The 23,416-nt window shown below is 35.6% G+C and overlaps 1 protein-coding gene across 3 annotated transcripts in view; it reads right to left on the bottom strand.

Moving 5' to 3' along the window:
- Nucleotides 1-5,470: 5,470 nt before the first annotated feature.
- The window catches only part of MON2 (MON2 homolog, regulator of endosome-to-Golgi trafficking), a 127,223-nt gene continuing 109,277 nt past the window's right edge, over nt 5,471-23,416 (bottom strand). For all 3 annotated transcript variants that reach the window (XM_082634558.1, XM_082634559.1, XM_082634560.1), the window contains 2 exons: nt 21,916-21,998; nt 5,471-7,386 (listed from right to left, as the gene is read on the bottom strand). In XM_082634558.1, coding sequence (XP_082490684.1) covers nt 7,223-7,386; nt 21,916-21,998 — 247 coding nt within the window. In that variant the 3' untranslated portion in view covers nt 5,471-7,222. The remainder of the gene's footprint in view (nt 7,387-21,915; nt 21,999-23,416) is intronic.

Here is a 23,416-nt window from a genome sequence, read left to right as displayed (position 1 = left end):
CTAGGAAGTCTAGCCCCAAACTCTGGGCTCTTAACCACTAAGCTATTGGTAATAATATAACCTCTTATAACAAACTACAAATCAGTAAGATGTTTTAAACTCTCTTGGACCAAATAAAAACCCAGTGCAGCTCTGGAGGTCCCAGTCATTAGACAAATCTTTTTTTTCACAGTACTTCATAGTTCTCTGTTATGTTCAAGTGTTTTTGTCCCAATTCCTATTCATAGAAATAGTAATTGTCTAAAAAGCATTTTCAATTTACTTCAGCAAGGCTTGGATTTTAATGAAGTGCGGATCATTTTTGTAAAACGTGAATCTAGCATTGTGTAGAAAAAACTGCTTTTGAAATAAGAGATGCTTATTCAGGGACTTCAGCTATGTGACTCTGAGTAAGTGACTTGACCCACTAAACCTTGACTTCCTCCTCTGTAAAATGAATAAAATTAATACCTTCCTTGCAAGAACTGCTGTGAGAAGTAAAAGAAATAATATAGGCAAAGCCCTGGCCGACACATGCTAGGTCCTCCAGAAATTATGATAAAAATTAGAAGTTAGAAAAATTACTGTAACTACACTTGACTTCTGTAAATACTATGGAAGAATCTTTCAGTATCATACATTTATTCCACAAGCCAGGTTTTCAAGAAGGAAACTTTAAAACAAATTATTTGTCTTTGAGAGGAGGAGGGATGGTCTGTCATTGCTATAGGTAGGCAGTTTCAAAATTATCCTCACTAAATCAAAAATAAATAGGAGGGCTTCCCTGGTGGTGCAGTGATTGAGAATCCGCCTGCCAATGCAGGGGACACGGGTTTGAGCCCTGGTCCAGGAAGATCCCACATGCCACAGAGCAATGAAGCCCGTGCGCCACAACTGCTGAGCCTGTGCTCTAGAGCCCACGAGACACAACTAATGAGCCCCCGTGCCACAACTACTGAAGCCTGCAGCCTAGAGCCCGTGCTCTGCAGCAAGAGAAGCCACCGCAATGAGAAGCCCACACACCGCAACAAAGAGTAGCCCCCGCTCTCCACAACTAGAGAAAGCCCGCACACAGCAACGAAGACCCAACACAGCCAAAAATAAATAAATAAAATAAATTTAAAAAAAATAATAAACAAATAAATAGGAGTGCCCATAAAACAAGAGATAATTGAGAGTCTAATCCAGATGAGGATTATGTTCTTTACTTGACCTAAAATTTTAACAGTTATAAATCTTCTTTCTTTCTAAACTGCTATTTCATAATGTCCTTCTGACTGTATATTCTTTTCTTCATTTTATATATTAATAGTTTCAACAAAGGTCTCAAAAACACATCTCCATTATTACATTTTATGAAAGTTTTTCCAAGTTCATACAAATGTTTGAATCACTTATGAAGTCTTTAAACAGAGGCAATGACATGGGATGTCACTGAAGTGTTGAACCTCATGGGGATGAGGATGCAAACAAAGTATAGGAAAGAAAAAAAATGAATAATTTATCAGATCTGAAAGTAAATTCTCAAAGTGGTTATGACTTTAAGTTATACTGAGAAAACTAGTACTGCTGGAACATAATTAAAAGCCTAGAATCATGCTGAGTGGTAACTGTAAAGCAAATTAAGGATCTATGTAATCACAGCCATATCTATGCAGTTTTTGAGAAAAATCTATCCTAGGCCACAAAGAAAATTTGGGTTTGAAGCCAAGAGACTTTCGTGATTATAATACATAACTGATACATCTCAACAACATAAAAATTGCAAGGAGGAAGTGTAACAACAGCAGTATTACTTTCAAGAACTGTGTCGGGAACTAAAAAAGAATCTCACAAAATTAGATAAATATATCCAGTCTGACATAAACACCATATGGTAACTGCCTTAAGAGACAGGAGTTGTATGTTATGTGTTAAAATTATGACACAGAGGTAGTAAAAGCTGGAAAGCAAATGCAATTTGCACAGTTGGGTCTGAAGTCTAATATTTTATTTTTCTAGATAAAAAGAATAAGATTGCAATATTATAGCTTTGGAGTTTTTCTCCATCTAGTAAAAGTTCATAGAAAGGAGCAGTTGGTATTATATTGCAATAGTTTCCCACAATGGTGGCATGGTTTAGCAGATCTTCCCTGGTGGCACTATTTATTGAATGTTTAAAATAAAATTTAATATAACCACATTTGCAGCAACTGAAAATGATCTCAAAATTCAAGGGTACAATAATTTTCTTTTTTTCTGAGGGGCTAGAATCAATCCCAGAGTGTGATTAAGAATGTTTCAACTGACCTCTGTATCATTACAAGCATCAACCATATGGATACCAAATACACCCAAGACAGACTTGAAGATGAGTACTATAACATTCCAGGTCTTCTATCAAAGAATACTGCTTTCAACAGAAAAACAGAAACAGCTGAAAAACATGGGCAATATGCTGCTTCTAAGTCCTCCTTGAAAGTAGGCACCATGCAAATATTATAAATCAACGAATATTTAGATAACATAAATATAAAATAGTTCAAAGTATCTGCCTCCAAAAACAAATAAAAAGGCCTCCCCCAAAAAAGACAAAAAACCCAAAAACTCATGAATGAGTCTAAAGACTCCCTTTTAAGAAAAATGGTATGATCTATTTACATAAAAGACATGATTGTTCCAAGTTTAGCTGCTGAATTCATCATATTTATAGCAATCTCATTTTGTGAGCATCCTGGCTGCCGAATCTTGTAGATTCGGAAAGACAGTAGGAGCTATAGCCACATATTACTTTAACTTGTTCAGCTATTTTGAAATGGCAGGGGGACTCCACCTTTGTAAAAAAGCAACAGTGGCCAAAGTAGAAGGTATTTCCAGAGTCTCATTTAATAGAAAGGCAATTGGCAGTGGCTCTACCACTAATAGCTCTGTTTCTTCTGAACAGATATAGGTGAAATTAGAAGAAAAGCTGGAAGAAAAGAGGCAGAGAATGAAAGAGAAATGAGAGGAGAAAAAGAGAAACTAGGGGAGTGTGTAAGAAAGGAAATAAGGTAAACATACAATTTAAAAAAGGAGAAAAGGGGAGAAAAATATATAGTTAAAGATCTCAATTAATAGTACAGTAATAAATTTATCAAACAACTACCCCAAGGATGTCATTACCAAATCAACTCAAAATTCAAACTATGTATTGTTTTCTCTAAAGAATAAGTGAGTAACTCATTATCATCTGTTTTAGAGATAAGAAAACAGAGGCTTTGAAAAGTTAACAGGCTTGAAACTAAGAGGCAGAGCCTCAGCTTCTCACTGCCTCACAATTCGTCAGGATTACTAAGAGTTGTTTATAGTCACAAAAGGATCACAACATGCTCCTTTAAAGAGAGCCAACACTGCTAGACATTCAAAATTACTAGATTTGTAAGAAACTGGTATTTATCTAAATCCTCTGAAATAGTTTTTATATAAGATAGACATTGTAACTTTCTTTCCCAATCTACAAAAACTCTTCATTCAAACTGAAAGCACTACTCTACTTAGCAGAGATTAAAAACAAATTTAATTCAAGTGATTTTGAAGCATTAAAAACTGCTTTCCCATAGTATATAAATTGGTAACATACCAGGCGGTATGAACTCCTGGTTCTTCTCACAAATGGTTAAAAAAAAAAAAAAGCAAAATTCACTCTAATAATGTAGATAAATACAACCCTGCAACACTAAGCATAGTAAAATGTGGTACTTTACACAAGATGAGCATATCTGCCCCAAAGGCCAAACCTGATAAGTAGAAATCTAAAGAACATATACTAGCCTGCTGGCAATGCTTTCATGAGACCATTTTTGTCTACATTTGTGGTAGTTTTCCATTAAAAAAAACAAAGTAATCAACAATATTCTTGGCCTGGACATAGATTAATTCTCCAGAGGCTTCTAAATCTCCATGATTAATTTCTATAGCAATCACAGGTACTGTGAATCACAAGAACTGTGCCTTGGCTAGCCAGATGTCATATCACCTACAGCAGACTCTTGAGGATTTGGTTGCTCGTCTGAATTATTCTACATTTGAGAAGAATATATTAGTCATTATATAATAACTACACTGTCATTCATTAACACAGTGTAACAATGATAACCTCATTAATACTTTTGAGTTGACTCTTTGGCCCAATGGTTACCTAGGACTAGAGGTACCAAATTGTGATGATGAACAAAATACTCTAAGGTTACAATGAGAAAGGACAACCTAGTTATTGGCCTGCTACAGAATTAAATTAAGTGAATGTTATTCATCACAGTAAAATATATGTGCTGAATTGTTCATCTCTTCCTTCTGACACTACATATAATTTAAGGAATATAGCAAGAGATGAATAATAATCACACAGGGGAAAAACAGGTAAGAAACAACATAGCTGTTAATAAAATTTAAAATGAAAGCAAGTGAAAAGCGGGTCTCTCTAAGCCAGACTTTTATGCACCTAACAGGCTTCTCAGAAATGAATGTTACTCACAAAAGTATACAGTAAAACTAACAAAACTTAACACTAGTTTTTATAAAGAAATACTAAATAAGAAACTACAAAATGACCTTTTCCTTTTTGGCATTATAGGAAACTAAAAAGTAAGTTACTCAAGTTGAAAATTAGTTTGTTTCCTTTTTAGTTGAAAAAATAGCTAGAAAAGGACTTTAATCCAATTGTTGGCATATGCCAGTTGTCCAGCAATCCATGTAAGACAGGTACTGTCAGGGACAAAAGGTGATCACGTGAGGCTTAAAACTCATTGTATTTATAATATGTATCCCAAAGGACATTATTACCACAGTTTCAAGGACCAGTCATAGTCTCAAATGTGCTATAAAATGATCTTAGCTTTGGAAGCTTCCTTTTTGAATCTCCTAGCATCTACCAATAGTAATCTCACACAGCCCAGTTCTTCTAGTAACTAAAGAAGGCAATTCATACCAACAAGACAAGGTGCTAACCTCCCCAGGGATCAGGATATTTTAGAAAATGCAGCCTTGACTCAAGGGAATGAATTGCTAGTAGTGATTCCTGGGGGCGGCAGGAGATATTCTGGGAGGAAAAACCTGTCAAATTATACCACGAAGTGGGCAGCCCACTGGGATGATTACCATACTATATGGTATTTACAAATTCACCATATTTATGCCTTTTTTTTTTTCTGTAGGGCATGGTCCTAGTATTGAAAACTAATACAATGTTAGCTAAAACTACTCAGTTTATATAAATATATGCTGCATACCCTTGACTCACATCTAACTTTCACTGGAGAATAATTATTCTGATTGCAATTGATCTGTTATTTCTCAAGAACAGGCATATTTTTACTTCATGTAAATTCATGGCAATATTTTTAACGTGTTACTGAATTGGACCACTACCCTTCTTATTCAATTTCAACACTTTATCAGTGATATGCAGATTTTTCTAATTCCCAGTTTAACATATCCAATTACAGAAAATAAACTAAATACACAGATTGAATTTTTTTTCACAACTTTCTTTAAGGAAATGCTGAAGATAGAATCTAGGAAATGCCATATTTTACCTTAATTTTAGGTGAAATTATAAAATAGAAATTCATTAATTAGTGTTAAGAAAAATAACATCCCCTCGAAAAAAAAGACCTTATCACATGTTTACAGATACTAGTGCAAATTAAATAAATACACAATTACAACAGCCTCAAAATTGTATCTAATTCATTACTCAATTCTAATATCCTCTTGTAGTTTTATACTTATTCTAGAGAGGCTGAAATTTATAAATTCTATTAAAATCAGAGGCCTTCCAGAACACTAAAATAATACTAAGACCATCGTAATTTCTTACGAATAATCATTTTTAAACATCTTTGAGTCTTCACATAAATAATTATGAAAATTTAACTCAGAAGAAAAATATAATATCATAATCCATTAAAGAAAAAATACAGTGAGCTAGGCCAGTCAGTTTTTTAAGAAATAATTAAGTTAGTGTATTCAAGAGCACTCTTCTTCTTCACTAAGATAGGAAAGTGAAACAAAATTAGCATTTTACTCCATGACAGAAAGTTTCTGTACTTCTAAATGCTTCACATCTCTAAAAATACACTTCTCATTGTTTTAGAATACACACATATTTTATACTTGTGGGTTAGCACAGTTATTTTCTTCTTGAGAATATGTTACAAAATGAAGCACTCAAATGAACAAAACCTCGCAGCAAAATTTTAGGAAATCTAAAATTATCTTGCCTGGGTCATATTTCAAAGACAGTGATCAATGTTGTTAGTCAGTGGGGGAAAAAAAAATCAGTAGAAATATAAAATAGTCTTTAAAATCCAGACAGCAAATATAAAAAGAGACAGAGTTAAGTGAAATCTGGGAAAGATATTTAAAGAAATGAGGTATGATGGAGTCATAGTGCTACAATTTATCTCAATATATTAAGTTTTAATAATAACCTATATTTCAAAGTTGCAATATCAGCAAATCATAAACTATCTGCTGCTGTGTTCTCATGACCTTTCTGGCCAGATGTTTAATAGTCACTAGTAAATACATTTAAAATAAGCATTAAGCTAACTGTATGATCATACGATAAGCATATCTGCCACTTAAGAAGGCAAATTATAAGTAAAAATGTAAGCAAACAATTTTGTATTAATAATAAATACAGTTTCAAGCATTTAACATTATCAATATTTTAAAAATTTAAATAATAAATGCAACTATTTTATACAGAACTGTACCATTTATTATACACACAAGTATATCAGTTCCCTTTGTTTACAAAGGCTGGTTATAGACAATATGGAATGTTACAGTACCATCTTGCATAAAATTTTAGTACAATTTTGTACTAGAAAAAGGGTGCAAAAACACCAGCCTAATAAATCTGACAAAATGAAATATCTTTTTTCTTTTTAAAAAGTACATCATTAACACATACACCACAAACTGTACATAAGCTTACTTTTAAATCACCAACTGAAGATATGGTAGCAGGTATGTTGTAGTATTAACTATCTCTCCCATCAGTTTAATTTATTAAAGGCTTGCACTGCTACTCATTCAGGAACCTTTGTTGACATGTAAGCTTGTAATATGAATTACTTAACTCAGGTAAGTACAATTTAAAGGAGGCTAACAACAGCTGCCAAGAATTATTTGTAGTAAGAAACGTCCTTCTCACAGAAAATTCACTGAGGAGCAAACATTTTTGTATATCATTCTTCTTAAAATTTATTGTAACTGGTCAAGATTCTCCATTTTGAACTTTGGATGCTGGTGGCTGCATGAAATCCTTAAAAGGAACTAGTGCCTCTTTAAGTGCAGAGCAGACTTCTGAAGATGAGCAGGTGATGCATTCTACTAAAGTTGGGTATAAGGCAATTACTTGTGCCCAGGTATTTCCATCAACTGTAATGCAAAAAGTATAAAACCTCAAAAAAGAGTGGATTGAAATGGCAGATTATCCAGTTAACATAAACACAATCCTTTAAACACAATGCAAAAAAAAAAAAAATCAAAAATATGGAAATTCCACAAGCTTGTACCTGTTCTTTCTTTAAACTTTGGAAGACTTCCTGCAATATTTAATACGGTATGAGGGAAAAATATATGATCAGTGTGCAGAATCATCAATACCACCAAACTTGACAGAGTACATTTAAAATGATACTTCAATATGTGAAGGTCTTGGAAGCTAACAAAACAACTTAGAATAATTCAAACCTTTGTCATTTTCAGTTTAACAGCCAGAGAAGAAAGTGTACTTTTCAAGAACAATTAGAAAACAATTCAACTTTTTATGCAGTTATATGCTAAAAAATATATATATATATCTTAAATAATTTTCCTAATAATGTCCTCAATATTGATTTTAACTTCAAATGACCACACATAGATCCATTCTTCTCTTACACTGTTTGCTAATCTTTAATGTATCTGACTAGATTTAAGCTGTAGTGGGGAGGGACATTTCTGCCTTCTTCATCACTATTATGAACAGCTAATACAGTTAAATGTTATTTGGTGAACGGACAAAAGTGTTGTATCACAATTACTTTGTGATTTCCTTATACTCTGAGATCACATATTACATTTCTATTTTCCTATAAGTACTGTGCGTATTGTTCAGAGTGCAATACACGATAAAACCTGATGACAGATTTTTCTTAGAAAGTATATGTATATGGCACTTGGCAGAACAAATCTCAAATTGCTGAGGCAGTGTAGTATAAAAGAAAGAACACTATACTACGCATAATGAGCTTTGGTTCCGTTTTTCACTCCAATTTACTGAGTGTCAACTAAGTGTCTAAAAACCTTTCTGAAATAAGTTAGTGCTGGGTGTCCCTGAACAAGTCATATAATTTCTCATATCTTGACTTTCACTATAGAATAAAGAAATGAGGTTCTCAAACTAGTGTTCTTCAAGTTACTTCTTTAAAAAAACTGATGGTCAAATAAGTTTGGCAAATGTTGTACGTATAATCTTCCTTTTGGGGGATCCATAATTCACACAGGTTCATAGTTAAAGAATAGGTTTAACTCTTATCCAATCCAAGGTTTCCAAAATTAATTTGATTATGGAATTTTCCCCCATTCAATATCTACTGACATCCCTCATCATTAATATTCATTCCTTAGTCATATCTTGGGAAATGCTAACCTGCTCATTTAATCTCTTCTCCACCTCAACAAGGGCTTCCTCAGAGTGGAGGTGGGAAGAAGAAAAGGGGTGTGGAGCTGACGGGTATTGGTGAGGGAGGGAATGTCAGGCCAGAGCTGCTTTGCTTTTAGCTATTTTGTATGTTGGAAATCCACATCAGATTTCATTTGTAAAAAGAATTTTGCTGCTTAACAGCAACAACAAAAAAGAAACATTAAAAAAAACAATGGCCTAAGTAGTTTTAAACAGTCTGCTCCAGCTGTTGTCTATAAAGCTTTCCACTAATCATTTAACAAAAGATTACATAGAGAGAATTCTGGGAAATGGCAAAGTAGTAAGTACCAGGAATCTGTCTGCCCACCTAGACAACTGAACTGGCAGAATTTAATGCAACTATTTTGGAACTCTGGAGTCTACTGAAGGCTTGCAACTTCCAGAGAAGACCTGGATAGTATATTGCAGTTAATTTTCGTCAGTCTAAGCCCTTAGCACAGTAGCAGCTACCCATCATCCTCTATTCCTAGCCATGTGGTAAGCAGCTGTGCAGGTGTTCCTGGAGCAGCTTGCACACAGCTTGTGGGAGGCCAGGGTGGGAAAACAGGACCCTATACTCCAACTATCAGGGGTCTGTGCTCTAATAGCTGCTTCTGATCACAGAGGTGCAAAGAGGCTTCAAGAACAAAAGAAAAAACAAATAATTCAAAAATGGGCAAAGGACTTGAATAGATATTTCTCCAAAGAAGATATACAAATGGTCAATAAAGCACATGAAATGATGCTCAACACCATTAACCATTAGGAAAATGCAAATCAAAACAACAATGAGATACCACCTCATGCTTAACAGAATAGCTACTATAAAACAACAAACAAACAAACAGAAAACAAGTGTAGGTGAGGCTGTAGAGAAAACAGAACCCTTGTTCACTGTTGGGGGGAACGTAAAATGGTACAGCCACTGTGGGAAACAGTATGGTGATTCCTCAAAAAATAAAAAATAGAATTTACCATATGACCCAGCAATTCCACTTCTGGTATATACCCCAAAGAATTAAAAGCAGGATCTCAAAGAGATATCTGTACACACATGTTCACAGCAGCATCATTCACAACAGCTAACACCATGGAAGTAACCCAGGTGTCCACCAACGGATGAATGGATATATAAAGATATACACACACACAATGGAATATTATTCAGCCTCAAAAAAGAAGGAAAACTGCAACATACTAAAATATGGATGAACCTTAACAACATTAGCTAAGTGAAATAAGCCAGTCACAAAAAGGCAAATACTGTATGTTTCAACTTATATGAAGTACTTAGAGTAGTCAAGATCATAGAGATAAAAAGTAGAATGGTGATAACCAGGGGCTAGGAGAAGTAGGGAATGGGGAGTTATTGTTTAACAAGTACAGAGTTTCATTTATAAAATGAAAAGAGTTATGGACATGGCTGGTGGTGATGGTTGCCAACATTGTGGATGTATTTAATGCCACTGAAAAAATGGTTACCATAGTAAGTTTTGTTACATGTATTTTACTGCAATAAAAGAATTTGGGGGAAAAAAAAAGATTGCATAGATTGAAAGCTATCTAGATTGGCCCAGATAGTTAACTGATCAAACTTATTCTTGGTTTATTATAGGAAAATACAAAAATAAATTATTTAAGATAACATCTTAAACTCAGGGGAAGATACTCAAATTTCTTAAATTAAAATGTTTTAAAAACTAACCATAGATCTTCATGGGCACTTTGGCTTAACTATCAAAAACAATGAAAAAGCTGTATGTATTGATATGGAAGAATCTCCATGATATTTTATGAAGTGGAAAAAATGAAGAGTGCTCCGAACAGTAGGTAAAACATGGGGTTATTATGCATATTAATTCGTGTTGAAAACTGGGGGCGTACTGGAGCACAGTTGACTTTTGAACAACACAGGTCTGAACTGTGTGGATCCACTTATACACAGTAAATACTATAGTGCTACACAATCCCCAGTTGGCTGAATCCAGGGATGTAGAACCCCAGATACAGAAGAACCATCTAACTGCTTGGAAGGTCAGCACCCCTAACTCCTGCATTGTTCAAGGGCCGACTACATATGTATTTTGTATTTACATAATAAACTTATGGAAGGATCCACAAACTAATAAAAATGGTTCACTGTGGTAATGTAAGAGCTGGGCAGATACAGAACAGGGGAAAGACATGTTCCCTGTATATCTTTCGATATTTTTGGATTTCTGAACCATGTATATGTTTACTACCTATTCAAATTTTTAATTAAAGATCAAGTAAGGTGATAAATAAGGCCAACAAATGCCTCCTCTCCCACTAGAAAACCCTAAAACAAATAACAAATGTTCTAAACAAATGTTGGGTGAACACTGGTTCCAAACCTTGTAGCCACACCCTAGAATTAATTTTGGACTGACTACGAGCATGTCCAATATATCTCTGCTGGGAAGGCCTGGGCTTCTCTAAGTTGTCTTCTTTTTTTCTGTTTCTTAATGAAGCTTATCATACCATTTTAATATGTTACTATACCATCATCATCATTTATGGTTACATTTAATTTAAATCTTCACTTAATATGCCCAGAGGTATAATTCAAACTCAAACAATTTTTAACATTAATTTAGTTAGATCATCTATCATTACTAGGCTGCCCTACCCATGGCCCATTGACTTTGTAAAAAACAGGTTACTAAGTTTTCCTTTTCCTTCCCTTTTCTTCCTTTATACAAATTCTGGTTACATTCTTGACAGCTATCTAAAGATCATAAAAAATAAAAAATAATGCAAGTAGGGCTTCCCTGGTGGCGCAGTGGTTGAGAGTCCGCCTGCCGATGCAGGGGACACAGGTTTGTGCCCCGGTCCGGGAGGATCCCACGTGCTGTGGAGCGGTTGGGCCCATGAGCCATGGCCACTGAGCCTGCGCATCCGGAGCCTGTGCTCCGCAATGGGAGAGGCCACAACAGTGAGAGGCCCGCGTACCGCAAATAAATAAATAAATAAATAAAAATAATAATGCAAGTACTATGCACTGAAATACATTTGCTGTATCTAACACATCTATAGCAATAACATGAAAAATAGAGAAGTTCCTGTTTATTTCTTAAGTATAACATATTTCTAAGAATCAAATTCTATCCTGTGATCTAATAAAGATTTTACTGGTCTCCAGGAAATCAATGCATGGTCTCCCTCTCTGAAACTTCAACCAGAACATTTTATTAAGATAACTCAAATTTGAACTTGATGGGATAAATTAAGGACACTGTCCCAGAATTTTTCTTAGAAATTCTACCCCTTCTTTTGGGTTGAATATACACAAGTCTACTGCCTCTTAATATCCAATATAATACTCACGCTTTCTAGGCCAAAGTAACAGTCAGTGAATTTTGAAAACAGAAAAATATGTATTTAATTGTGTAACACCTGACAGGAACAAATATGCTGGGACTCACTTATTAGGCATTTATTAGGAACCTACTTTTTTCTTGGTTATTAAAAGTAATGCTGGGCTTCCCTGGTGGTGCAGTGGTTGAGAGTCCGCCTGCCGATGCAGGGGACGCGGGTTCGTGCCCCGGTCCGGGAAGATCTCACATGCCACGGAGCGGCCAGGCCCGTGAGCCATGGCCGCTGAGCCTGCGCATCCGGAGCCTGTGCTCCACAAATGCTGCTTAAAGCGCCAATCTGCTACGGTGCTTGTGCCAGAATGTAAATAAACACACTTCCTTCTATAGCAAAGTCTTATATAAAAAGTCAGCTGAACCAGTGTGCTCAGTGACACAACTGACTTATACTCTGATGCCAGCTCTTTATCTTGTCCTGGACCAGTAGCTGGTCCAAAAAAAAAAGCACACACGCTTTGAGCAGCAGTGTTGTAAAGGATTCAAAATAGAATAAAACATGGTTCAAACAGCCTGTCAAGAAGTTTACACCTTAAGAGGCATGAGTCATGTACATGTATAACTATAATACAAACAGAGTGCTTTAAGACAAAGGCACACATAAAAGAGCTACAAGTTCACCAAAAAAAGAAATTGCTCACCTTTAAGGAATAAAAACAAAGCTTAAAAGTGGTCTGATATCTGAACAGGGTGGATATGGGCAGGAGAATGGAATGAGCAAAGAACTAGGAATACTTGGATAGACTAAGAATTTTAGTTTGGTGAGAGAGTAGGATATATGAAGTCTAGTGGGAAATAAAGCATGAATAGAATGGAGTCAGACAGTAGTACTCTTTGTATTTGGTAGGTTATGGTTAATGAAAAAGATTATTTTGTTTTGTTTTACAAGGATGGAAAAATGAATGAGCAAAGCTGCACTTTTGGAAAAATCATTTCTGGCATTGATGGAAGAATGGATTGGATAGAAATGACTGACAGAAAGAGGAAACAAATGAGAAAAGGCTATAAAAATAATTCAAATATCATATCACATCTATATGATAAATCACTACAAATGCAGAAGCCTCCTACAACCCAAAAAAGTCAGTCATGTTCTACATTAAAAATATATAAAATATCAGGGCTTCCCTGGTGGTGCAGTGGTTGAGAATCTGCCTGCTAATGCAGGGGACACGGGTTCGAGCCCCGGTCTGGGAGGATCCCACATGCCGTGGAGCAACTAGGCCCGTGAGCCACAACTACTGAGCCTGCGCGTCTGGAGCCTGGGCTCTGCAACAAGAGAGGCTGCGATAGTGAGAGGCCCGCGCACCGCGATGAAGGGTGGCCCCCACTTGCCACAACTAGAGAAAGCCCTTGCACAGAAACGAAGACCCAACACAGCAAAAATAAATAAATTAATTAATAAACTCCTACCCCCAACATCTAAAAAAAATATATATATATATATAATATAAATTATCTATATTCAGACCAATTTAGTTTAAAAAAAAATCCAGCCAGACTGTGAAGTCAGGATCATAGCAGTGTGAGAAGCTCCCTTTGTCTCTTACCTTCAATCTATAACTAGTAAAACATCCATAACTCAATAAAAGTGTCTCTGCCCAATACACCAGGATTCCAGAGAATTCCACACATCTGTACAACTATACATAAGAGTGGATGGACTAGGAATTCCCTGGTGGTGCAGTGGTTAGGACTCCGCACTCTCAATGCCAAGGGCCTGGGTTCAATCCCTGGTCAGGGAACTAAGATCTCACAAGCAGTGTGGCCAAAAAAAAGAGTGGATGGGCTGAAACACACAGAGGAGGCAGGACCAGGGAAACAGTGGAGGTGGTGCCTGCAGTCCTAGATTCCCAGCCACAGCAGCTAAGCCTGCAGCCTCCGAAAACCTGGTAGCAGCAGGGCAGGTGATGCACATGACTCCAGCTTCTCAGCCACAGCAGTGGCTAAGGCTACAGGGAACTAGGCAACAACAGGGCCTGCAACGTTATCCCTCCAGTCACGCAGGCACATATGACTCTGGCCCTTTTGCCCATAGCAGCAGCGTCCATGAAACTGATAACCCTGGATGTGGCAAAAGCACCCAAGACCTCAGTTCCTCACCCAACCACCCTCTGTCCCCACTGCACTGGACCCAGGAGCATGGATCCAGGAGATCCCAGACATGGTGGACACACCTGCTATCTCAGTGCCACAGGCAGCGACACCAGTAACAACAGCGATACTGGCAGCAGCAAGGTACCAGCAACCCTGAAAGCATAAGCGGTGACCACAAGGGCACCAGACAACACCTCTAGCAGAGGCAGTGGAGGATGGAAAGTGCCATTTCTCAAATATAAATAACCAAAGGCAACTCAGGTAAGAGAAACCAAAAACTTGTACTATAGTGCCACCTACTGAAAAACAAAAGAAAGGCCTCTAATTACTAACCTGTTAAATTGTTAGAGTCATTTAAAAGAAGCCTTACTAAAGAAAAAGGTGTGTTACTTCAAATATATGAGAGGAACAACTCATCAAGCACCATGAAAAACCAGAGTAATATGGTATCACAAAAGAAAATGACAGTTCTCCAGAAACCAAACTTAAAATTAAATAATACTGCAATCTAACTGACAGAATTCAAAATAGCTGTCCTAAAGAAATTCAACAAGCTACAAGAAAATTTAGAAAGGTAGTTCAATGAGCTTAGGAATAATATTAATGAGCAGAGGAATACATTACCAAAGAAACTGAAACTCTGAAAAGGAACCAAACAGAAATTCTGGAGCCAAAGAACTCAGTAAATGAGATGAAGAATGCATAAGAACATATGGGAAATAGAGCAGACCATATGGAAGAGAGAATTAGCTAGCTCAAAGATAGAAATCAAGAAATCAATACAAGTAGAAGAGGAAAGAGAGCTAAGATCTAAAAAAAATGAAATTCTATAAGAACTATCCAACTCTATTAGGAAAAGCAACATCAGAATAATGAATATCCCAGGAGAAGGAGGCAGAGGGTTTATTTAAAGAAATAATAGCTGAGACCTTCCTAAACCTGGGGAAGGAACTGGATATACAAGTCCATGAAGCTAAGAGAACAGCTCAATGCAAAAAGACCTTCTCCAAGACATATTAAAACTGTGAAAAATCAATGACAAAGAAAGAATTTTAGGGCTTCCCTGGTGGTGCAGTGGTTGAGAGACCGCCTGCCGATGCAGGGGACACGGGTTCGTGCCCCGGTTCGGGAAGATCCCACATGCCGCGAAGCGGCTGGGCCCGTGAGCCATGGCCGCAGAGCCTGCGCGTCCGGAGCCTGTGCTCCACAACGGGAGAGGCCACAGCAGTGAGAAGCCCGCGTACCAAAAAAAAAAAAAAAAAGAAAGAATTTTAAAAGCATCCAGGGAAAAAAGAATGGTAACTTACCATTAGGTAACTCATTAGGCTATCAGCAGATTTCTCATAAGAAAATCTACAGGCCAGGAGAGAATGGAATGACATACTCAAAATGTTGAAAGATTAAAAACTATCAGCCAAGCATACTCTATCCAGCAAAGTTATCCTTCAGATATGAAGGAGAAATAAAGCCTTTCCCAGACAAACAAGCTGAGGGAGTTCACCAACAAAGACCTGCCTTACAAGAAATGTTGAAAGGAGCTCTTCTACTTGAAACAAAAAGGTAAAAGTTCACAAAACATTGAATAAGGTGATAATACAGACAAAATCTTTTAAATACTTAATTATAGCATGAAGGTTAAAGGGGAAAAAGCAGTAAAAAATAACTATAACTATTTTAATTTAGTAACAAAATCACAACATAAAAAAGGATAATTTGAGCCAACAAAAAACACAAAAGGGGAATAGGAAAAGGACAGAACCTGTATAGGCAAATAAAAATAACATGCTATCAGCAGGAAAAGAAATATTTCATCTATGAGACATGTCATAAACATCAAGGTAAACACAAAATATAAATCTAGAGCAGAGATTCAAAACATAAAAAAGGAGAAAACTGAGAAAAACATCATAAAAACCCCAACAAATGAAACTGGCAGAAACACAAGAGAAACAATGGAGATATAGACCAACCAGAAAACAAAAGATAAAGTGGCAGTACTCAGTCCTCATCCATCAATAATCACCCTAAATGTAAATGGATTGAATTCACCAATCAAAAGACATAGACTGGTTGGATGGATTAAAAAATAAGGCCCGAGTACATGCTGCCTCCAGGAGACTCATGTCAGCTCTGAAGACAAACACAGGCTCAAAATGAAGGGATGGAAGATGATACTTCAAGCACATGACAGCCAAAAGAAAGTGGATGTACCCATACTCATATCAGACAAAATACACTTCAAGCCAAAAAAGGTAACAAGAGACAAAGGTGAATACTATATAATGATAAAGGGGAAAATTCATCAAGAAGACATGAGTTAATATATATGTACCTAACAGTTAATATGTATGTACCTAACATAAAAGCACCAAAATATATAAAGCAATTATTAATACATCTAAAGGGAGAAACTGACAGCAACACAGTAATAGTAGGTGACTTTTAACACCCCACTTACAGCAATGGATAGATCATTCAGACCGAAAGTCAACAAAGAAATAGTGGCCTTCAATGAAACATTAGACCAGATGGGCTTGATAGATTTATACAGAACATGCCATCCAAATGCACCAGAATACACATTCTTCTCAAGTGCACATGGAACATTATTAAGGACAGACCATATGTTGGGGTACAAAACAAGTCCCAATAAATTTAAGAAGACTGAAACCATATCAAACATCTTTTCTGATCACAAATGGTATGACACTAGAAATCAACTACAAAAAGAAAGCTGGAAAAATCACAAATATGTGCAAACTAAAAAAACATGCTACTGAACAACTACTGGGTCAATGAAGAAAGCAAAGGATAAATTTTAAAAACACCCGCAAGACAAATGGAAACAAAAATACAACATTCCAAAATCTATGGGATGCAGCAAAAGTGGTATTTATGGGGAAATTTATAGCAATACAGGCCTGCCTCAAGGAACAAGAAAAATCTCAAAAAATCTAACCTTACAGTTAAAGGAACTAGAAAAGGACAAATGAAGCCCAAAGTCAGTGGAAGAAAGGAAATAATAAAGAGCAGAGCAGAAATAACTGAAATAGAGACTAAAGACAATAGCAAAGATCAATAAAACTAAGAGCTGCTTCTTAAAAAAGAGCAACAAAACTGAGAAACCTTTAGCTAGACTCACTGAGGAAAAAAGAGAAGGCTTAGATGAATAAAATCAAAAACAAAAGAGGAGAGGGACTTCCCTGGTGGTCCAGTGGTTAAGACTCTGTGCTTCCACTGCAGGGGGCACAAGCCTGATCCCTGGTTGGGGAACTAAGATCCCGCATACCATGCAGCATGGCCAAAAAAATTAAAAAAAAAAAAAAAAAAAAGACAGAAATAGCAACAGATACCACAAAAATAGAAAGTATTATGAGAATACTATGAACAGCTATATGCCGAAAGTATTATGAGAATACTATGAACAGCTATATGCCAACAAAATGGACAATGTAGATGAAATGGATAAATTCTCAGAATCATACAGTCTTCCAAGACTGAATCATGAAGAAACAGGAAATCTGAATAGACTGATCACTAGCAAGGCGACTGAAACGGTAATAAAAAACCTCATAAAAAAACAAAAATACAGGACCAGATGGCTTCACAGGTGAATTCTACCAAATATTCAAAGAAAATTTAATACTAATGCTTCCTAAATTCTTCCAAAAAATAGAAGGGGAGGGAATGCTTCCTCATTTTACAAGGCCACCATTACCCTGATACCAAAATCAAATAAGGACAACAAAGAAAAAAGAAAATTGCAAGCCAATATGTCTGTTGAACATAAATGCAAACACTGTCAACAAAATATTAGCAAACTGAACTCAACAATACGTTGAAAGGATCATACACAATGATTAAGTGGGATTTATTCCAGAGATACAAATTAATTTCAACTGCAAATTAATCAACACGATACACCACATTAACAAAATGGATAAAAACCTTATGATCATCTCAACAGATAAAGGAAAAGCATTTGACAAGTTTCAACACCTATTTTTCTAATAAAAACTCTCAATAAAATGGATATAGAGAACTGTACCTCAACAACGATAAAAGCTGTATGACAAACCCACAGCTAACATCATACACAATGGTGAAAAATTGAAAGCCATCTCTCTAAGATCAGGAAAAGGACAAGAATGCCTACTCTCACCACTCTTATTCAACAGGGTTTTGGAAGTCCTAACCAAAGCAATTAGGCAAGAGAAAGAAATAAAAGGCATCAAAATTGGAAAGGAAGACATAAAACTATCACTATTTCCGGATGACATGATTTTATATATAGAAAATCCTAAAGACTCCACCAAAAAACTGTTAGGAATAATAAATGAATATATTAAAGTTGCAGGGTATGAAATCAACATACACAAATCTGTTGCATTCTGTACACTAGCAACAAACTATCAGAAAGAGAAATTAGGAAAACAGTCTCATTTACAATCGCAGCAAAAAGAATAAAATACCTAGGAACAAATTTAACCAAGGAGGTGAAAGAACCTGTACACTGAAAACTATAAGACACTGGTGAAAGAAACTGAAGAAGATGCAAAGGAATAGAAAGATGTTCCATACTCATGGATTGGAAGAATTAACATTGTTAAAATGTCCATATTACCTAAAGCAATCTACAGAGCCAATGTAATCCCTATCAAAATCCCAATGATATTTTTCACAGAAATAGAACAAAAAAGTCCTAAAATTTATACGGAACCACAAAAGACCCTGAAGAGCAAAGCAAACCTAAGAAAAAAAGAACAAAGCTGTAGGTATCACACTCCCTGTTTTCAAATTATACTACAAAACTGTAGCAATCAAAACAGCCTGGTATTGCCAGCAAAACAGACACACAGATCAATGGAATTCAGTTGAGAGCCTAGAAATAAACCCATACATATATGGAAAATTAATTTACCTCAAAAGAACAAAGAACATACAATGGAGAAAGGATAGTGTCTTCAATAAAAGGTGTTGGGAGAACTGGACAGCCAGACGCAAAAGAATAAAACTAGACCACTATATTACTTATCTTACACCAGACACAAAAATCAACTCAAAATGGATTAAAGACTTGAATGTAAGACCTGAAACCATAAAAATCCTAGACAAAAACATAGGCAGTACACTCATTCACACTGGTCTTAGAAATATCTTTCTGGATATATCTCCCCAGGCAAGGGTAAGAAAAGCAAAAATAAATAAATGAGAGTGTATCAAACTAAAAAGCTTCTGCACAGCAAAGGAAACTATCAACAAAATGAAAAGATTACCTACCAAATGGAAGAAGATATTTGCAAATCATTAAATCTGATAAGGGGTTAATATCCAAAATACATAAAGAACTCATACAACTCATCAACAAAAAAACAAACAACTCTATTAAAAAATGGGCAGAGGATCTGAATAGACATTTTTCCAAAAAAGACATACAGATGGGGCTTCCCTGGTGGCACAGTGGTTAAGAATCCACCTGCCAATGCAGGAGACACGGGTTCAAGCCCTGGTCTGGGAAGATCCCACATGCCGCGGAGCAACTAAGCACGTGCGCCACAACTACTGAGCCTGCGTGCTGCAACTACTGAAGCCCGTGCACCGAGAGCCTGTGCTCCGCAACAAGAGAAGCCATTGCAGTGGAAGCCTGTGCACCTCAACGAAGAGCAGCCCCCGCTCAATGCAACTAGAGAAAGCCTGTGCGCAGCAACGAAGACCCAATGCAGCCAAAAATAAATAAATAAAATAAATTTATTTTAAAAAAAACATACAGATGGCCATAGGCACATGAAAAGATTCTCAACATGACTAATCATTAGGGAGATGCAAATCAAAACCACAATGAAATATAACCTCATGCCCATTAGAATGACTACTATTGAAAAGGCAAGAAAATAACAAATGTTAGGATGTGGAGGGGAAAGGGAATGCTTATACAATGTTAGTGAAAATATAAATTTGTGTAGCCACTATGGAAAACAGTATGGACGTTCCTCAAAAGATTAGGACTAGAACTACCATATGATCCAGCAATTACACTTCTGGGCATTTATCTGAAGAATACGAAAATACTAATCTGAAAAGATACATGCATCCCATGTTCATCACAGCATTATTTACAATAGCCAAGAAATGGAAACATCAATGGATTAATGGCTAAAGACGATGCTCTATACACACACACACATGTATACATATATATACAATGGGATACTACTACTCAGCCATAAAAAAGAAGGAAATCTTGCCATTTTCAACAGCATGATGGAACTTGAGGGTATTATGCTAAGCAAAATAAGTCAGATGGAGAAAGACAAATACTGCATGATTTCACTCATATGTGGAATATTTTTAAAAAATAAAAATAAACAAACAAACCAAACCAAATAAAAACAAACACATAGATACAGAGAACAGAGTAGTGGTTACCAGAAGGGAAGGGAGATGGGGGAGGGTGAAATGGATAAAGGGGGACACCTGTACAGTGATGGATAAAAACTAAACTTTTGGTGGTGAACACACTAGTGTAGTATATACACAAGTAAAAATATAATGTTGTACACATGAAACATATAATGTTATAAACCAATCGTACCTCAATAAATAAAATAATAATAATCATAAGCCACAAGGAGGTATCACTTCAAACCTGTTTGAATGGTGTCATCAAAAAAAGAAGGAATATTAAGTGTTAGCAAGGATGTGGAGAAAAGGGAAGTCTTGTGCCCTGTGCATGGGAATGTAATGTAGTACAACCACCATGAAAAATTGTATAGAGTTTCCTCAAAAAATTAAAAATAGAACTACCATATGATCCAGCAACTCCACTTCTAGGCATATGTCCAAAGAAAAAGGAAACAGGATCTCAAAGAGATAACCGCACCCCCATGTTCATTGTAGCATTACTCACAATAGCCAAGACATAGAAACAACCTAAGTGTCCATCAATGGATGAATGGATAATGATGTGCTACATGTGTATATGTATATTTATATATATTTGTAAACACACACACACAACAAAATATTATTCACCCGTGAGAAAGAAGAAAATCCTGCCTTTTGAGACAATGGGATGGACCTGAGGGCATTATGTTAAGTGAAATGTCACATAGAGAAAGACAAATACTATATTATGATATCGCTTATATGTGGAATCTACAAAAGCTGAACTCCTAGAAACAGAGGGTAGAATGGTGGTTGCCAATTCTGGGAGGGTCAGGGAAATGGGTAGATGTTGGTCAAAGAGTACAAACTTCCAGGTATAAGATGAATAAATTCCAGGGATTTAATATACAGCATGGTGATTACAGTTAATAATACTGTGTTATATACTTGCAGGTTGCTAAGAGAGTAGATCTTAAAATGTTCTCAGCACAGACAAGGAATGGTAATTGTGTGACATGATGGAGGTGTTAGCTAACACTTCCATGGTAAACATATTGCAATATAAGAGGGTATCAAATCAACAAGTTGTATACCTTCAACTTATACACGGTTGTATGTCAACTACATCTCAAAGCTGGGGGCGGGAAGTCAGCAAAATTTGCTTAAAATAAAGAAAACATTACAAAGTAATTTTACTTAAGTGACATCCTAATGGACTTGCTGCTTTGTTGTCATAAGGCCTGGAGAAAAATGTCTTATAGCTGTTATGTTCCTAAAACTCAGTTAACTTAATAGTAGTATAAAAATACCACACAAATAGAACATAAATGTTATAAATTTAGAATAACTGAGTTTCCAAGCACTTACCATTCTCAGGCTGAGTTTTCTTAAGTGAATCAATCAGAGTACTGACTGCTTTTAAGACAAATATGATTTCTGTTACTTGTTGCCTAAAAAAGAGATGGGAAATTATTTCCATCAAGATTTTAAGATATGCCATGTGTATTTTGTACTAAGTTATACAAATAGACATACTTTGGAAAACACTGAACACAAAACAATGCAAAGTTAATATTAGTTTTAAATTCTTATAAAAGAAAATCATTTCATTAACATGTACTTCAGTGTGCAATTAAGATTTATAGTTATTCTAAGTTATCAACATTAAAACAGGGGAGGCAATCTACTCATGCAAATCTAAATTTATTAGTAAGATATTTCATAGAACTACTTCAAATTAAAACACTGTACAAGATGTGCTTTTAAAACTTCTACAGCAGTTTTTTTTTTAACTTATTAGTACTAAAAGAGATTTGCCAAAGCTTAAAGGGAAATAAAGATCACTATTACCCCCTTCACATATTTTATCATGCTGTTAAAAGTATCTTTAAAATCACAATAGTACTTATTTAACTTTCTAAAACAACAAATAAGAAATATGCTCAAAATCAACCCCAAGGTGACACTGTTTGGAGACATTAGCAATGAAGAATAAACTTGGGGTAAAGGACCAATAAGAATAGTTTGATTTCTTTCTTTCTCCTTGCAGAAATATATCTCTTTTGCTCTACAGTCCTCCCCCACACCCTACTCCTGGTATGAATCTGTGTTATCACTCAACAGATAAGATTTTCCTAATACTATGACAGGGTACTATTTCAAGCCTCCCTTTCTAAGTATACAAATATTTTATTGTGTTGCAGTGTAGCTTTTTAGAAAATAATGCAATAATACTGCATCAAACATAGGATGATGATACAATAAAACAACTATAAATAAGACTCAATTTAAAGCAATAAACACTTAAAACACAAAAAAATGAAGGAAAGCTGCTTTCTGAAATTGAATAATATCTTATACTCCAATAAAAATATTCCAATCAAGGCAACTCCATTACTGCTTTTCCAAGTATGCTTCAGAGGTCAATTTTAATAAATCAATTTTCAATCATGACAATAACCAAATTACTAACATCTGTCTTTGGAATGTTTTTGTATAAAATCCACTAGGAGGTATAATTTATGTTCTAGAAATTCAAAATACAGTGGACGCTAAAAGTAGAAATACAAATGGCAAATAAGCATTGGTAATTAAAAAAAGAAAAGAAAAATTTTTAAAAAGCAAACTACTATGTGGCTATTTCTTCATTCATCAAATTTTTAAAAAGATAAAATAAGTGATAAAATGGCAAATAATTTTAAACTGCTAAAAATTGAGGGAAAAGACAGTCATCTACTCCTGGGAGAACATAAACTGATAGAAGTCTCTAACAGGCAATTTGTAATATATATCAAAACCTTTTAAAATGTCTATATCTTTTGACAGGTCAATCCCAACTCTGGAGATTTATTCTAAGTAAATAAGAATG

The sequence above is a fragment of the Mesoplodon mirus genome, assembly GCF_964341445.2.
Source record: "Mesoplodon mirus genome assembly, chromosome: 11".
Classification (NCBI taxonomy): domain Eukaryota; kingdom Metazoa; phylum Chordata; class Mammalia; order Artiodactyla; family Ziphiidae; genus Mesoplodon; species Mesoplodon mirus.
The sequence above is the reverse complement of the archived record's forward strand: the minus strand, read 5'-3'. Positions and strand labels throughout refer to the sequence as shown.